The 16,103-nt window shown below is 44.9% G+C and overlaps 2 protein-coding genes across 5 annotated transcripts in view; one reads left to right on the plus strand and one right to left on the minus strand.

Annotated features, from left to right (window-relative positions):
- ELP1 (elongator acetyltransferase complex subunit 1) overlaps positions 1-5,847 on the plus strand; it is a 36,674-nt gene extending 30,827 nt beyond the window's left edge. For both annotated transcript variants that reach the window (XM_077171523.1, XM_054652353.2), the window contains exon 36: positions 357-5,847. In XM_077171523.1, coding sequence (XP_077027638.1) covers positions 357-424 — 68 coding nt within the window. In that variant the 3' untranslated portion in view covers positions 425-5,847. The remainder of the gene's footprint in view (positions 1-356) is intronic.
- On the minus strand, positions 5,685-16,052 carry APTX (aprataxin). Of its 3 annotated transcripts, none has more exons than XM_054652357.2 (8): positions 15,664-16,052; positions 14,705-14,841; positions 13,936-13,982; positions 11,958-12,269; positions 10,447-10,506; positions 7,305-7,531; positions 6,392-6,495; positions 5,685-6,066 (listed from the first exon to the last, which is right to left on the minus strand). In XM_054652357.2, exons 1-8 carry the CDS (start codon positions 16,050-16,052, stop codon positions 5,912-5,914), a joined length of 1,431 nt encoding a protein of 476 aa, XP_054508332.2. In that variant the 3' UTR covers positions 5,685-5,911. The 3 variants fall into 3 exon arrangements, with proteins under 3 accessions (XP_054508332.2, XP_054508330.2, XP_054508331.2); XM_054652355.2 differs by having other exon boundaries at positions 15,599-15,756; XM_054652356.2 differs by lacking the exon at positions 15,664-16,052 and adding an exon at positions 15,340-15,524.
- Between the last annotated feature and the right edge of the window lie 51 nt (positions 16,053-16,103).

Consider the following 16,103-nt stretch of genomic DNA (forward strand, 5'->3'; position numbering starts at 1 on the left):
TTTCTCCTGAAGGAGCTCACTGTGGTGCATGATGGGCCAGTGACAGGTGAATTAATGGGGTTCTGCTTTGTGCCACTAATGGTTGTGGCTTTGTGCCTGTGCCTCCTCGTTCAGAACAGTAACACTTAACGATTAAGAGGGGACTTGGTGTGCCCAGACGTTTCCTGGTGAAAGCAGGTCTTCTGAGGACACTCTCCTGTGCAGGCTGGTTATCGGTCACTACAGGGAAATTATAGATGGCAAGAGATTTCTCAGCATCCTTTGACGTAAGAAAAGTGGACAAAGTAGTTGACAGCTCTTGAAGAAACTGTATGCTGTTACCCCCTGTTCTGACACTTGCTCCATTTGTCTTTCAGATCCAGAAGTACTGACTCCACCAAAATTCAATAAAAATGTACAGTGGAAGCTGCATCTTCTCCAGTAACCAGAAGCCAAGGAATCTCTGTGGACTCTGAACTCTAACTTTTCATATAATTTCATTATATCTTTGCAGAAGCCGTTGCTGTTCTCGTATTTCTGATACACTGTTCTTAGAGCTGTGCAAGTGAAGGGTCCCTCCACCTGGTGCAGCTGTGACTGCCACCCATATGGTGTCACACTTATGGGCACAGCCCTCATGTTCACTGCAGAGGTGGCTTGTGAGGCTGGGGGAGCAAAAGGACATGCAGCTCTGACAGCTCATACCACTGTTCCCCCCTTCTGGATGAAGCAATCCCACCAGTGTTGGATGGGTTAACTTCACTGCCATCCCTCCCTCCCAGAGTTGATACCTGCTATGATAACAGGCCACATTTTAAGCACTTCAGCCTGCTTTAGAGAACTCACCTGCAAGACTGTACCAATCGCAAATTCCTGTAGTTGCCAAACAAATTTTGTGTCTTTTCTGCTGAAGCTGGGTGTTGCTGATACCAGATTTTCATTATTGCTTTGTTATATCAGAATGAATCCTGCAGTGCCAACAGCCATTGTATTGAAACTGGGCCTGGTCACACCAGGGTGGTCTTGGACAGAGGTGTTGGTGTTCCACTCTGCTGAGTAATACTACCCTAATTATCTAAGATCAAAGAAGATAAAGTAATGGTGCTTTATGGCACTGACCGATCAGCAGCTGTATCCTGATAATAGTGCAATAGTGCACAGCATTATTGCAGAACTGTGTCATCTGGAAACTGATCTTGTACTGAGAATTTGTTTTTTCCTCAGAATACTGTCATCTGATGCAAGAAGTAACAGCAGTAGTTCTGGGAGCAGAGGAAGGAGATGAGGCTGGAAACCCTCTCAGTGGCAGCATTCCCTTCTTGGTTAATTTTGGCCTGGCAGTTGTAGTGTTCAAGCCATTTCCATTGGGTTCTGCAGAAAAACACCTTACAAGCAAGGTGCTTACTGTCTGTTGGAGTTGTTTAATGGCACAGCTGTGTTCTGACTGCACAGCGTGAGCATGTGCAGTGCTGTCAGTAACTGTTTTTGTGTGGCAAGAACTCCATCAGATTGGAGTGGCCATTTAGTCTTGCACTGTCTGTGTTGTGCTGGCTTGGGCTTGCTGGGTGGAGGGGAGTGGTAAAAGTCTTTTTTCAGTGTGAAGCATTGGAGCACATCTCCAGTTGTTCTGAGTTGCCTTGGCCTGTTCTAGGTTGTGTGGGGGTGACTTAAGCCTGTTGTCAAATACTGTGACTACATTGGAAAGAGATTCTCCAAGAGTAAAGCCTTTTGAGATAGCAAAACACATGAAAGTCTTTACAGGGCAAGACTGTTTCACAGGATCTGGGTCTTCAAAATGGTAGCAGAGCATAGTCCATGGTGAAATACAGAAGCCATCTACCAGATCTGGAGAATCTGTGCTTCTCTGCAAAGCACTCTGGCCCTGCAACTGAAATGTGACACTGACTCTAGTAATTCCTGACATTCCTAAATCTGATGCCAAGAAATGCTGAGGTCTTGCACAACTGAAGCTATTGTTTAGATAGAGAACACAAGAAAAGATAAAATTGCCACTGGCTTACTGAGGATTCGTGCTTGTGCCTAAGTATGCGTATGATTTCTTTGGTTTTTTCATCATGGTGATGGTGAAAGCCAAAGACCCTTTTGTGTTAGGTGTGCTTTCTTGTTCTCCCACCAAGGCAAAAATCTGCCATCCAAGTGAAGACCAGTCTTATACATCATTCTTAAAATTCTTACTGTCTTCCCCTGCACCTTTCTGTCCTGAGTGAACTTGGAGTAAGGAGCAGTAGAGCTGGGAGCAGCACCTAGAGTGGGTGAGCCTTGAGGGGGAATATCCCTCTTACTACTTCTGCAGTTGCTGAACCTTAATTTCTTCTCAGTAGCAGCTCAGAGTCAGCTTTCCCTTGATTTCTGCTGCCATGTTCTTTTGCTTTCTTAGTGATGCCTGTAATCCTGAAATATACTCAGTTTTAGTTTCTGTCATTACAGACAAATTGAATTTACTCTTAGGAATTCTGTGGGGGCTCCTACAAACACAGTTACCAGGAATTGAAGTAAACCATTAATGCAGAAATACGAAGTTCACTTTAAAAATGTCTCAACCTCTGAGCAAATATGGCTGTATGGAAGCCTGTTTCCCTTGCTAGGTATTTTTCACCTGTCTGCTGATTAGCTTCATTAAACACAGAAGGAACATAAATCCATCAAGTTCAGTAGGAAGTTTCATGAACAGATGCACAGTGTGGTTCATTGGAGCAATAGATTATAGTTCTTGCCAGTGATAAACACACCTGCTAAATACAAGTGTAGAGTGCTTTGTACAAGTGTTCCCAGGTATACTCTAATGAGGTCAGAGTCACAGATCTTTCCAAAGAGGCAACTCTGCTCTGAGGGAGAGATGAGTAAGACCCTTGACTTGTCTGCAAGGTGGTTATGTTCTCTTTCTCTGCCTTGGAGGCTTTTAAAGAATAAATTTATTCTTTTTGAGAGAAGCAGAGATGAGACTATAGTCTCATATTCTATAACTGCAATTGTAAATGGAGAAGAGGGGGAGAGAACTTTCTTTGTAAATGATTATTAAGTGTTACAAAGAGAGAACAAAGCCAGTGGCATTTTCATAAGGGTGAAATAGAACTCTTGTACCATTCTCTTTTCCACTGGGATGGCTGCAGGAGCAGGGGTCATCTGGCCCTCCACCTGATAAACTGTCACCCCATCAGCCTACCAATCAGTCCATGTTAATCCCTTGTTAATCCCTTCACATATCTCATGGCACATCTCATGGAAACTCCTTTACCACATCTTCCTTGGCTTTAGGCTGCATTCCTGTAACAATATCACAGAAGACAGTACAGTTCCAGTAGAGATCTAATTACAGCCAGGCGTGGAAGGGAGATGCTTTATCATCACTGGCTGATGAGTGTTAAGGTTATGTTGCTATTCTGCAGCTCTCTTCCAACAGAGATGTTGTATTGGTTGCTCGCAGTCTCCTGTATGGACTTGGCAGCTGTAGAGGAAAGATTGGAGGAAGGCTGTGGGTCCCTGCGAAGCCTCAAAGTCACTCGTGACGCTTTGTGGCCTTGAGGCTACCCCTATAGGTGGCTGCCCCTTCTTGGCTTCAGAGAGCTGGTGCCCACTGCTGCCATTCCTGCGGACCTTTCCCATACAGTGGTGACCTCACACAGTGCTGGACATGCTGCCATCCCTCCCCCTGGGGTCAGCCCAGTGGCAGTGGTTCTCCTGGTGATGCTGCTGATTTACAACATCATAGATAGGCTTGTCCCCCTGAATCGTGCTCCCCATTTGAGTGTGTGGCAACTGTGACTCAGCTGCACGCTGTTCCCAGACAGATGGATTGCAGGGGGTTATGCTTCACTCTGACCTGCTCCGAGAGGTTCTAAAACCATGACTCCCACCCAGATGTGATGGGCCATGGGCCAAAAGCAGCACATTTCACTGTGAAGAAGCATGGCTTCCCTTTTTGGCCTGGGTCTGCTATGAGGAAGACCACAGCTCTCTAGCATTTGCAGCTGGCCTTGGTCCAAATTAGTTCCTGTTGCAAAGCATTAGCACTTTACCTCCGGAGCAGCTGAAGCCCTGGTTTGTGACAAGAATGGATTCATAGACTGGCTGTGCTTTTGTCCTTGTTCCTTACTGTCTAAGCTTTATTCTGTAATTTAAGGCATATTATTACTGATGTCAGCAATAGCTGAACTGTGGCTGGTGTTTTAAATTAGGCCACGGCCACCTGTTCACCTTACTGTACCCCATTCTGGTGAAAGATGAATGGTTTAAGAAAAGATTTTGCACAGTGAGTCATAGGAGAACTATAAATACTTTAAAGATCCAGAAAAGTGGGAAATGGCAGGTCTTGCAGAATAGTTTTGAAACAAGTGGAGAACACAAACAGAAATCGTGCATTTGGCAAGGTTCCATGTTTTACTGAAATTAACTAAATCAGCTAAAAAGCATCCTTTAGATGAACTTAGCTCATTATAATGTGAAAGCCATATCTGTAAAGATTAGACTACCCACCTCCAAATGAAGAATCCTACCTACTGAACATGCACAATAATTTCAAAACACATTGCACCCTTATATTGAAGCAGGCAAAAGATTGTCCAATAGCTATTGAGTCAGCAGGTATTTAGACATCAGGTAAGTGCAGACAGATGTTTTGAAAATATCTTAGCTATACTGCTTGGCTAGAACTGGATGTGCTGCCTCTGTGGATTAACCAGCTAGCACCTAACTCTGCACAGGCATGAAATAAATGTGATCCTCTGTGTGGTTTGGCATCTTGCATACCAGGTTGAAAGAGCACATTTTTGAGAATAACTTTACGACAGAAACATCTTTATTCTTTTCCAGCAACATTTGCTTATTATTTGCCCCATTTGAGTGGGTACAGCAACATGCTGCTGCATGGGGGAATGGAAGAAGAGGACACCCTCTCCCTAGAGAATATGTTATTGTTAGGAGCAGCATTTTGCTTGTGTAACAAAAGCTCTGTGCACTCTTTTACTGAAAGCCATTTCACCCAGAGATCATCTTACTTAACTCAAAGTTGGGCTTAGGATGGAGCTGAACTGTACAAACCAGATCTGGACTCAAGAGATTTTTACTAGTATTGTCCTGCTGCTTCTGGAAGTTCACATCTTGACAACAATCAAATTATTAGAGGCTCACTAAAATCCTGATTGCAGAAACAGTACGGGATTAAACCACAGAATTTCTGTACCAACCTCAATATATGCAGACAAGCAACTGCAAACCTTGATAGTTTTATTACTCTAGGAAGCAGTAAAGCTGGTTATTGTGTATTACAAATGTATTACATAAAAAATGTGTAAATACATCCTTGTACCCAAATGAGATTTTTGCTCCACTTAGAGCCTGAGCAGTGGCTGTCCCCTAGCTGAGGGGCAGTTCAGCAGCACTGAACTGTCAGGCCTTTCAGCGAAGTGGGGGTGATCAGCTGCTGCTCCTGCCTCTCCTCTGACAGTACATTCTGTCAGCCACACCAGTGCCTGCAACATTAACACATAGGAGGAACTTCAGTGGTAAGCAGAAAACGTCAAGAGAAAGACCTCTAAATCATTGTTTCTTTCCTTTCTCAGTAGATCTGGGCTCAGTTCAGCTTCTGAATTAAAATAAATCCTTTCATCCAAACAAAGCACTTGTCCCAGACTTCAGTTCACTTACAGATTAGTGTGACTGTACGACAATAAAGCTGCACCAAAAAGTTTCCATTTCAGAAGTCACTTTATTTACATTTTCAGTAGGAAGGAAGAAAAGGGCTTGAGGTTTTGTTGAAGCTATTACTAAATTAGTATGCTGCTGTTTCCAGGCCACTTTTCCCCACATTACAACATGTCACTCTAGTTAATAAACATACATTTCCATTAACATTTTGTGGTCTTTGTGTTGGCTTGAAATCTGAAGATAGATTGAAAGATTATTTTTTGCAAAATCATTTTGGCCAATGTTTCCGAAGATGTTCCTTTAACTGCGGGATTGTGGACAGCTGTTGTTTACAGCGATGGCATCTGAGGGGGAGTTTGAGAAGTTCAGAGGTATGGTCTTTCACTATCACTTTTCCCTTGCTTCTTACCATCTCTATCACATCTGGGGAAAAAAATAAAAAAGACCATAGGTATTGAGACCACATAGTGTCATGAAACACATGACACTGCAAATCTCCGTGCATTGTTTTGCATGCACAATGTGTCATTGCTGCATTCTAATTTAAACCAGCCACAAAATTTGTTGACTTTTACTCAGAAATTTGTTGACTTTTACTCAGTGCTACTCCCCAATATCTTAAATTAAATAAAATCTTTCACTTACTGCAATTAAAATGTATGACTTGCACATTTGTTTAGAAGAAAAGCCCGAAGCCAGAATCTGCAAGTGGGATTACATGTTATGAAATACTTTCTCTAATCATTACCTTGAGAGTTTAAGAAGTAGTCTGTAGTAAAAGAATTCCAGTGCTTTTTGGTTTTCAGGGCCAGAGAATCAAAATCCTGGCTGATTACATGCAAATGTAGCTGACTGAAAAAAAATATAATGTAGATATGAGAGAAGAAGGTTAATGCTCAAAGTTGTTTTGCAGTTGTATCAGTAGCAAACATGATTCAACAGGGTGCCAGCCTTGTGGGTCATTCCTGACCCTGTGACAGAAGAAACACAGTCTGTTCTGGAAGCACTGTCTCTTGCCAAGCATGTCACTTATAAACAGTCAGGGTCAGTAGTCTGCATATTCCATTGGTCCCTCACTGCAGTCTATATTCCTGCTAGTTTCCAAAAAGGCAGAGACAGTAGTGTTAGCAAACCACAGGTTTATTAAAGATTTAATAATAAACCAAAGTTTTATTATTTGTAGAGTAATTGAATGGGACTTGATCAGTGTTCAAAAGCTTCATTCAAGAACTGGAGAACAACTGACTGCTGTATCAACAGACACTTGGACACTCTAAGGTCTGGACTTAGACACAAGACTCAAATCCTTGCTTGGTATTAGGCAGGACTTGGCAGGTCTAGGAGTCAGTCTCTAATCTCATGCTGGTGCCCTGAGAGCGGGATGCCCCAGCAATGGCAGCAGTGCTTCTGTCACTGGGGCTGGACCACAGGCATCCCACAGCCCCAGGCACCAACCTCTGCTAGGGAAGCCCAACAGGCATTTCCCCCGTGCCTCAGGATGTATACAGCAGCGTGGGGCAAAGGACTGCACACCAAGCTGTCTCTAGTGTTGAGGAGGACTGCCTGTTCTTTAGCAATGCCAAATCTCCTCATGGATTTAGCCCCAGATCTGTGTAACTGGAACAACAGCATGTCCACCACATGACTCCTCTAGGTCTTACCTCATACTGGGGATAGCATGGTAACCCAGTCGGAACTCCAGGCTCTCCCTGGCAGGGCACTGTTCAATCATTTTTTGCCCAACGGCGTGCATATGTTCCAGAAGTGCAAGGTGATCCCTGGTGACTGACTTCAGGCTTGAAATAGGGTCCCATGGTAAGACAAGCCAGTGGTAACGTGCTTTGGGATATTTATCCTTGATGACTACAATCTTTTCATCTTTGTAAACCTTGCAAAAAAATGAAATAACTAGATTACTTCCCAATTGAAAGTTAAACATATTATTCCTATAAGCACTATATTTAGTGGAGAGATGCTATCCAGTGAAAACTTTTGCTAGAATTAAGCTGCTCCAGGATAAGTACCCTCTTCCATAACATACCAGGCAGCTATGGAGAGGTGTTCCAGCATCCTTTTTCATATACTTCATTATAAAAGGGGCAAAAGCGTTCTAATCTTACTTTGCAGTAAGTTAACCATAACTACAGGGGTATATGACCTTTTGAAAATCACCTGGACTGAGATATCAGTGAGGCCTAGGGAACTCTACTTCCATCAGGCTACGCTCAAGCTCTGCAGTCACAAACAAAACCACGGTGCTCAATACAGAATATGTTGGAATGTATTAGGTTGCAGATTTCCAGAGTGAAGCACAAATCTCAGATGTGCTACCAGCAGTGTGCGGCAGACCTCCACCAGCATTATGAAGACAAAAATATTCAAGTCTGGGCTATTTCAGTTCATCCTACCCAGTGTGCTGCTTTGTAAGATCACTCACAAGAAGGAGAACAGATTCCTGTCCATCATGTCCTTCTTCCTGTTTTCATTTTGTTTTATGTTCTGCAACAATTCAGTGCAACTGAGGAAGAGAAATGGTTGGGAAGCTTGTGGACAACAGTGGGGAGAACCCAGCAAGAAAAACCCATCAGGTTGTGACAGAGAAACTGTGTATTGTGTCTCTGGTCTCTTAGCAGGGCACCAGCTGATGAGAGATGGATGATGTCTTTGTCACCTTTGCTAATTAAGTCTCGTATGTTTATATACAGATCAGTCTTACTCTACAGGAAAGAAGAATAGAGTTCTATTGGCACACAAATCAGAGGACTGATTCTTTCAGCAGCAAGATATTTTATACACACGTATTACTGTCTGCTCCTGCTGCCAACAGGAACAGGATCACGTTCAAGTCTTTTCATGTCCAAGAAAAAAGAAATATGGCCATTTAATATTTGATCAAAAAGAAAAGATAGGAGTTCTATTGTTTGTGTATTCAGATTGAAACTACAACTAATAAAGCTAACCTTCACTCATAAACAGTTATTTGTGTCTAACATTAAAAGAACAGTTTTAAAACCTGCTTACATTTTGGGTCAAGAAAGCCTGGTTTTGGTAAGTATATAGAATTCTCCTTCAGGGGTAAAAATTAAGCTTCATGTTTAAAAAGTACAGAAGAAGAACGTACTCTATAGGGGTTTTATCATCCCCTGTATATAGACTCATTTGAAAGCACTGGCAACTCTAGGACAATGGGCATCCAGATCTCCTGTAAATCTACACAGTTCAACACTTCACACTTGAATTAGAAGAAAAATCAATCCAGAAACAGGAGCCTTCTGTTTAGTTATCAGTTAAGCAAGGACTGGCTCACAGGTGTGGCACAAAGGGTTACAGTGAATGGGGTGACATCAGACTGGTGACCTGTCACTGGTGGGGTTCCACAGGGCTCCATCTCAGCCCTGAGCTCCTCAACAGCTTCATAAATGACCTGGACACAAGACTGGAAAGAACAGAAAGCAAGTTTGCCAATGACACTAAGCTGGGAGGAACTGTCAACTCCCTTGAAGGCAGGAAAGCCCTTCAGAGAGACCTGGACAAATTGAGGGCTGGGCAGAAGTTTAACAAGGTAACGTGCTGGACTCTCACCTTGGACAGGGCAACTCTGGACATAGAGAGACGGGGGAGCAAGAGACTGGAGAGCAGCTCCATGGAATGGGAGCTGGGGGTCCTGGTCAGTGGCAAGTTGAACGTGAGTCAGCAGTGCCCTGGAAGCCAGAAGGGCCACCCGTGTCCTGGGGAGCATCAGGCACAGCATCACAGCCAGGCAAGGGAGGAGATTGTCCTGCTCTGCTCTGCATTGGGGCAGCCTCACCTCGAGTGCTGGGGGCAGTTCTGGGTGATACAATAGAAGTCATAAAGCCCTTAGAAAATGTCCAAAGCAGGGCTAAGAAGATAGTGAAGGGCCTTGAAAAGAAGCCATATGAGGAGCGGCTGAGGTCACTTTGTCTGTTCAGCCTGGAGGAAACTGAGGGGAGACCTCATTGCAGTTACAACTTCCTTGTGAGAAGACAAGAAGCAGCAGGCACTGATCTCTTCACTCTCATGACCAGTGACAGGACTTGAGGAAATGGCCTGAAGCTGAGTCAGGGGAGGTTTAGGTTGGATATCAGGAAAGGTTCTTCACCCAGAGGGTGGCTGGGCACTGGAACAGGCTCCCCAGGGAAGCTGTCATGGCACCAGGTCCGTCAGAGTTCAAGAAGAGCTTTCAGGTACACGATGTGATTTCTGGGAATGTCCTGTGAAGGCTAAGAGTTGGATTCAATGATCCTGACAGGTCCCTTCCAACTCAACATACACTATGACTCTAAACTATCTTCAGCCTAACAGTGATCATCACCTGAAGGGGCCCAGTGAGGCCAGAGGTCAGATCATGTCAGCTGACATAAAGGTGTGAAAGTTAAGAACTTGCTGGAAACCAGGAAACAACACAGCGCTGACTGCTGGAGAATGGGAAACCCTGTGGCTTGCTCAGCTTCAAATGATAACCCTGTTCTAGTTGGTTTCCCTGATGAAACAAAGCAACTGCACAGCTCGCCTGCTCTCCCATCAACCTTTTTGAAATCTGTTGGCCAAACCTCACAGTGCAGAGAGCTCAAAGAAATTAACACAATGAGAATCTGCAAAATCAGTACAGTAGAGACTCCCAAGTTAATGTTACTACAGAGAGAGATGCAAGTATATTTCAGCCCTCATGCAGGACTCCACTGATTAACCAGACTGTTAAAGCAAATTGCAGAAGGAAGAAAGAAAGCTCATTTAGCTTTACTAGACAGGATCTACTGTAAAGTACAAGTATACATCTCTCACCTGCATTTTTGGATCTTGCATGGAGCTCTTTAGACCCTGACTCCAGTGTCCTAAATGTTCCTATAGCACAGAATGGGAAAAATAAATTGTAAGACAATTAAGCGTTCAATTATATACTTCAAAGGATTCAGTAAAGAATATTCATTTGTACACAGCAGTACAACAGCTATAACAGTATATAGTTATAGTTATACAGCATATAGTATATAGTATATAGTTCAGTATAACAGCTGAATGAGAGCTCAATTATTTCCCTTCTATAAAATGCCAACATACCTGCTCCAACTGCCCCCAAAAAGCTACTTTTGAAAACTTTTAACAAGATACTGTTGAAGATGGAAAGTTCAATCTTCCAAACATTACAAATTCAACAGCAGGGAGCTATAAATGTGTTTAAATTTAATAATTTGCCTGCATGTGTCATGGCACAAGGCCCTCTGCTTCAGGGATCACAAGAACCAAAGAAAGAACAAAGATGTCCATTAACTGTCCTATCCCATACTGCTCTGCACAGAAAAAAAGTAGTTGCAGTGTGTGGCCTGATCCTTAGATGTACTGATTTTTTTTATATTGTTCAGTGGCTTGTAGAGAAAACAATAAAAGCATGGGGAGATCAAGCCAAGACAGACTATTTCTAAACTTTGCTACTGAACACCTAATAGGACGTGTGTCTTGAGTGCACCTTTTTCAAAACAGATGTTTTAACTATTCAGAGCAGTAATGATATTCATCATATTCTTACAAAGGAAGACTTTCAAACATTATTATAGTCCTGGCAGGGAAACAGTGTGAGTTGTCAACTCCCTGCTCATTCTACCACAAATCTGGCCCTAACATAACCAGCCCAAGTCCACAAATTAAATAAGTGGTTAACTCACAGCAACCTGAGAATAAAATTTTGTCTTAAGGGGTTTCATTTCTGTGCCTTCTCCTCCAGCACTGCACTAGTTCCAAATGCATTAAGGTCTTTTATTTTGTCAAAGGGCTAAAAACTCCCTTTCAAAGATTCTGGTTGCTAACATTCACTTATGTAAACATGGTTCTGCCACATGGAATGAACAAAGCAGGAGGAGAAAAAAAGCTTCATGCAATTACAAGCAAACAAGTTTTAAAAAGAAAAAGCTCAGGTTGTTCTGTTCTCTGTGCACTTGCTTTTAGATAACCACTCAAGAGCTAGGACAGTGTCCTTGGGTGACTGCAGCTAAATAGAGCTCACGTGGACTGTTCTTCTAGCAGAAACTGCAGCTGAAACCAGAGATTAAATCCTCATTTGCTCATCCTCACACATACCTAACTCTCAGGTCAGGTTAGCATGGGTCCCAAGTAACTTTCCCAGGGCGTGGGTGATGTCAGGAGCACATAACACCTCTCATGCTCTGTATACTTTGAGGATCTGTGCTCACCTGAGATGCCTGCCACTAGCAGAATCCACAAAAGCAAAAGACCATGTCTCCTCATGGAGGAGACAACCCCAGGAGAAACAGCACAAGTACTAACAGCAACACACTCGCCTTTTTGCTCGAAGTTCCTTCATGTATAGTTACACTGGTATTGCTTAGCTTTGGATTTGTAGAACTGCCTTGTGTATCCACCACCTCCAACTTCATTGTTTTTCTGGGCACAAGTTCTATATCATCATTCTCACAGGAGCCTTCATGTGGCATCTTGTCTGTTTCTGGAATAGTTTCCCCAGACTCTTCGGCAAATTGCACCGTGTAGGGGTAAAGGTTATTTACAATATGCAGAACTTGGCCTGGCTTCATTTTCACCACTTCATCCTTGCCAATATTCACAAGATCAACACTAGTTGGGTTGACCCCTATCTTTAGTAGACAGAAAAAGGAAAAAATAGTAGAAAATTATGTTGTGAGTGGAATTGCCAACTTCTGTTCAGTTCTCCTGGAATACCATTATCCTGGAAAGCAAATGCATTTTGTATTCACCACCAATCCTGCCCACATCAACCCACTTTAGCAGACCAGGCAGTGCAGCACTGGGGACATCTGCTTCTGTCCCAGTCTTGCAGTCACGGCTGTCAGCACACAACCTCAGGGCCTGTGTCACAGGGAGCCTGGGTCTGCAGCAGTTACACAGTTACAGCATCACTTGTGCTGCACTTCCCACACCAATTAGCAACCTATTAAACAACTAGTAACAGCAGCAACTATTTCTGAGGAGTAACAGTAGTTTTAGCAAATTATTTAAGTGCAATGGTGTTGTGATGTAGGCAACCTACAGTGATTGCTTGATAGCTGGATTTTGTATCATCATGTGGGTGACCCTACAAAAATTAGGAGTCTTGAGCAAAATGCTTTTAGTTAATATTTATGCACAAAACAGGCTTTAGGAAATCAACTCTCTCCTGTGACTGATAAACTCAGTCAGAGAGACTTTTTGTTAGCTTTGTCACTGCCATACTTACATGCTTCACAAGACGGTACCACACCTCTCACTTGGTATTCACTACAATGAGCACACACCTGATTCCAGCCAGGATCTCTTTAGTCTACAGCTCTGCAGTTTCACTCAGGTCAAGGATGCTTCCCATGAGTGAATAAATTATCAAACAACTGATCACTGGAACGTTGTGCCACACACCTGTCACCTGGGGAGCAACTCCTCAACAGGCAGAGAAAACATGCTAGCACCCACCACCAGAAAGTATTCCCAGTTCTGAGATTCCAGTAACACAATATTCAAACCATGACTAGGGTTGATTTCTGAGAAAAACTGTCCTAGATACCTCTGCCAGATTCACCAGATATCCCCGGGGTGCCTGTGCCTAGTGGGCTGTGGAGGTATTTTGAGAGAAGACGTGACCCCTCAGCAGGTAGAACATGTTGTGGTACTGTCTGCACAGGCTGATGCTGGGGGCGCACACACACAAACACCAGCACCAGAGACCTTTCCCTTCATATTATCTCAGAGATACTGGGTCTGGTAAGCATGAGGCAGTAGGCCTACCTCCATCCATCTGGTAACAGGAGCATTCCAGCAGTGCTGTCTCACATCCCATCTCTTCCCATAAGTAACCACATCTTCAGCTCTATGAGCTCACCCAAAAAATATTCTACAACTGAGGAGTTCCCATTAACACGAAAGTTCAACCTTAAATGAAGGACTGCCTCAGCTTATGAAGTTTAAGACTCAGGAGAAAGATAAACAAGTTTAGTAGAAGAAGTCCAAAGTCTCTCAAATGCAGCACCCAACAGAACTGACTGAGGATTCACAACAGCATTCCCTGATGCTGCAAGTCTTGCTGTCTTAGACTGGAATGTATCTAGAAGGAATAGTGCAGCATTTCATTGAGGTCCACAAAGAAGAAAGTTCACTTCTGAGGGTCACTTGCTCTAACCTCCCTTGGTGATAAGAAAGCTTCAGGTCCCTCAGACCCAGTGATCATTATCATCACTTGGAGCATTTGCGGAGCTAAGTACAACTGTCCCAGTAAGTACAAGAAATACTGCAGATCCATACATAAAAACATACCTGTTTAACTGTGACATACCCCTTGTTACAGTCTGCTTTTAACTGAACTGGAAAAGAAAGAACAAAGTGTCACAAAACCATGCAAATAAAAAGAACTCTGCTGAACCACCCAGTGCAGAAAACACTCCTCTTTTTGAAGAGCTGTTTCTTTCTGGAGCTGATCTCTGTGAATGCGTGCCAAGAATACTTCTGCCTCATCTCTTCTTTTCAGGACCACAGGTAAAACAGAGCCAACCCACACACTGAGCCAAGGGTAGAATTACTTCAGAACAAAGCTGGATTCTGTTGATGTCTTATACATATTCTTGACATTCTTACCAGCCCTCTGGGACAAAAAAAAAAAAGGCATAGAGCAAGACTGTGTCCAGAGGCACAGAAGATAAGGCAAGGAAGATGTGCAGTATTGTATAGGTGATAGGTATTTTCATACATTCTCCAACATCACATTATTTTATGTATAAAATAACAAGTCATGCTAAAAATCAGTTGGTGGAATACTATGGAGAAGAAGTGCTGTTCACGAAGCAGGGATGCAGGCAGTGAAACACAACTTTTGGCCTGGGAACTCACATTAAGATTCAAAGCTTTAGTTTATGGAGGTGGATGTCCTGTCATTGGGTGTCTCTGATTTTTTAGGCCCCAGAGTAAGTGCTTATTAAAAAGGATTGATGACTTCAAGAACCAGGCAACCCTGCAGACCGCATAGAGGAACAAGACAAGCTCAGCTGCTCTGCACATGGAAAGCAGGATTTGAGCAAAATCACCTTACCTTGCTGCCGTGAACACTTCTTATCCGTTATCCCAGTCTCTGGGCCACGCCCAACTACCACAGCTTCCAAGTGCGGCAGTTTCACTCGCTGAGTGCATTTCTCTTTGCCCACGAGCCAGCACACACGCATCACTGAGCTATAGAGCAAAATAAACAGTGTGTTACTTCCCGAGGGCCACCTTCCTGTGGAACAGGGTCCATGAATTCTGGTGCCAGCCCATCCATTAGCTGAGCCAATTCTGCTAACTTGGTTCAAGTTTCTGAAGTTCAAAGCAAAGCATGTCACCAGCACTTGCATAATCTAAGAGCAGGTTGCTGGTGAAAGGGCAATCCTGTTTTCCTTCCTACACCACTGTACATTCTCACATCCATGAACCATATACAGGAAAAATCAATTGGATTTAATGGGACTCCTCCATCTGACAGAAGAGCCTAGCCACAAAAAAGCTCAATTTGTTTCCCACTGAATCAGAGTTCACCCGAGAAATTAACCACCAAAACAAGAGAGAGCAGCAGAAGACAAGAGATGAGAGAGAGTCGGGACAGCTTCCATCCAGCAACACTCAGCACACAGACCATGCTATGAAACCTTCAAGTTTACATCAATTTGACCCTGAACAGCAAAGATCCCTCACCCTGCCGGGCGCTCGGCCCTCTTCCTCCCAGCTCTGCGGTGGAGAGCTCATGCCCGCGGAAAGCCAGGCTCCGTCCCGGTGTAACACCGGCACTGTCACACACCCATCCCACGGCACACCCATCTCCACGGCACACCCATCTCCACGGCACACCCATCTCCACGGCACACCCATTTCACACCACACCCATCCCACACCACACCCATCCCCATGGGCCCCGTTCCCATGGCAACGCCGGGACGGACCCCCCCCCCCTCACCGCGCGGGTGACGTTCGCGCCGCCACTGCCCCGCAGCCAATCAGCTGCTGCAGCGTGTCACCCACGTGACCAGGCAAAGGCTCCCGCCGCGGCGCGTGGCCCGGCGCAGGCGCACTGGGCCCGCGGAGCCGGGGGTGGGCAGTGGGTCCTGGCAAAGGCGCAGCGGAGTGAAGCGGGCCGGGCCGCCGGCCGGCCTGTGCGGCGCGGAGTCAGGCCTGCGTAGGGTGAGGGGGGGAAAGGCGCGAAGCGGTGCCGGGAAGGTGGCGGCCGGGCCGGCGCCCCGTATCCGGTGCAGCTCTGTGCCTCCGAGGGCGGGAGCGGCCCGGCGCGCAGGCGCAGGGCGAGGCAGACGCTGGGCAGGGACGCCACCCCCCGCGCGGGGCGGGGCGGGGTCCGGGCTCAAAGCGGGTGGCGGAGGCGCGCGCTGATTGGCCAAGCGCCTTCCCCTCCCCATCAGCCATTGGTGGGCCACTCGCCCGGGCCCGGCGCGCGGCGGGGCAGGACT

The sequence above is a fragment of the Agelaius phoeniceus genome, chromosome Z (assembly GCF_051311805.1).
Source record: "Agelaius phoeniceus isolate bAgePho1 chromosome Z, bAgePho1.hap1, whole genome shotgun sequence".
NCBI lineage: Eukaryota > Metazoa > Chordata > Aves > Passeriformes > Icteridae > Agelaius > Agelaius phoeniceus.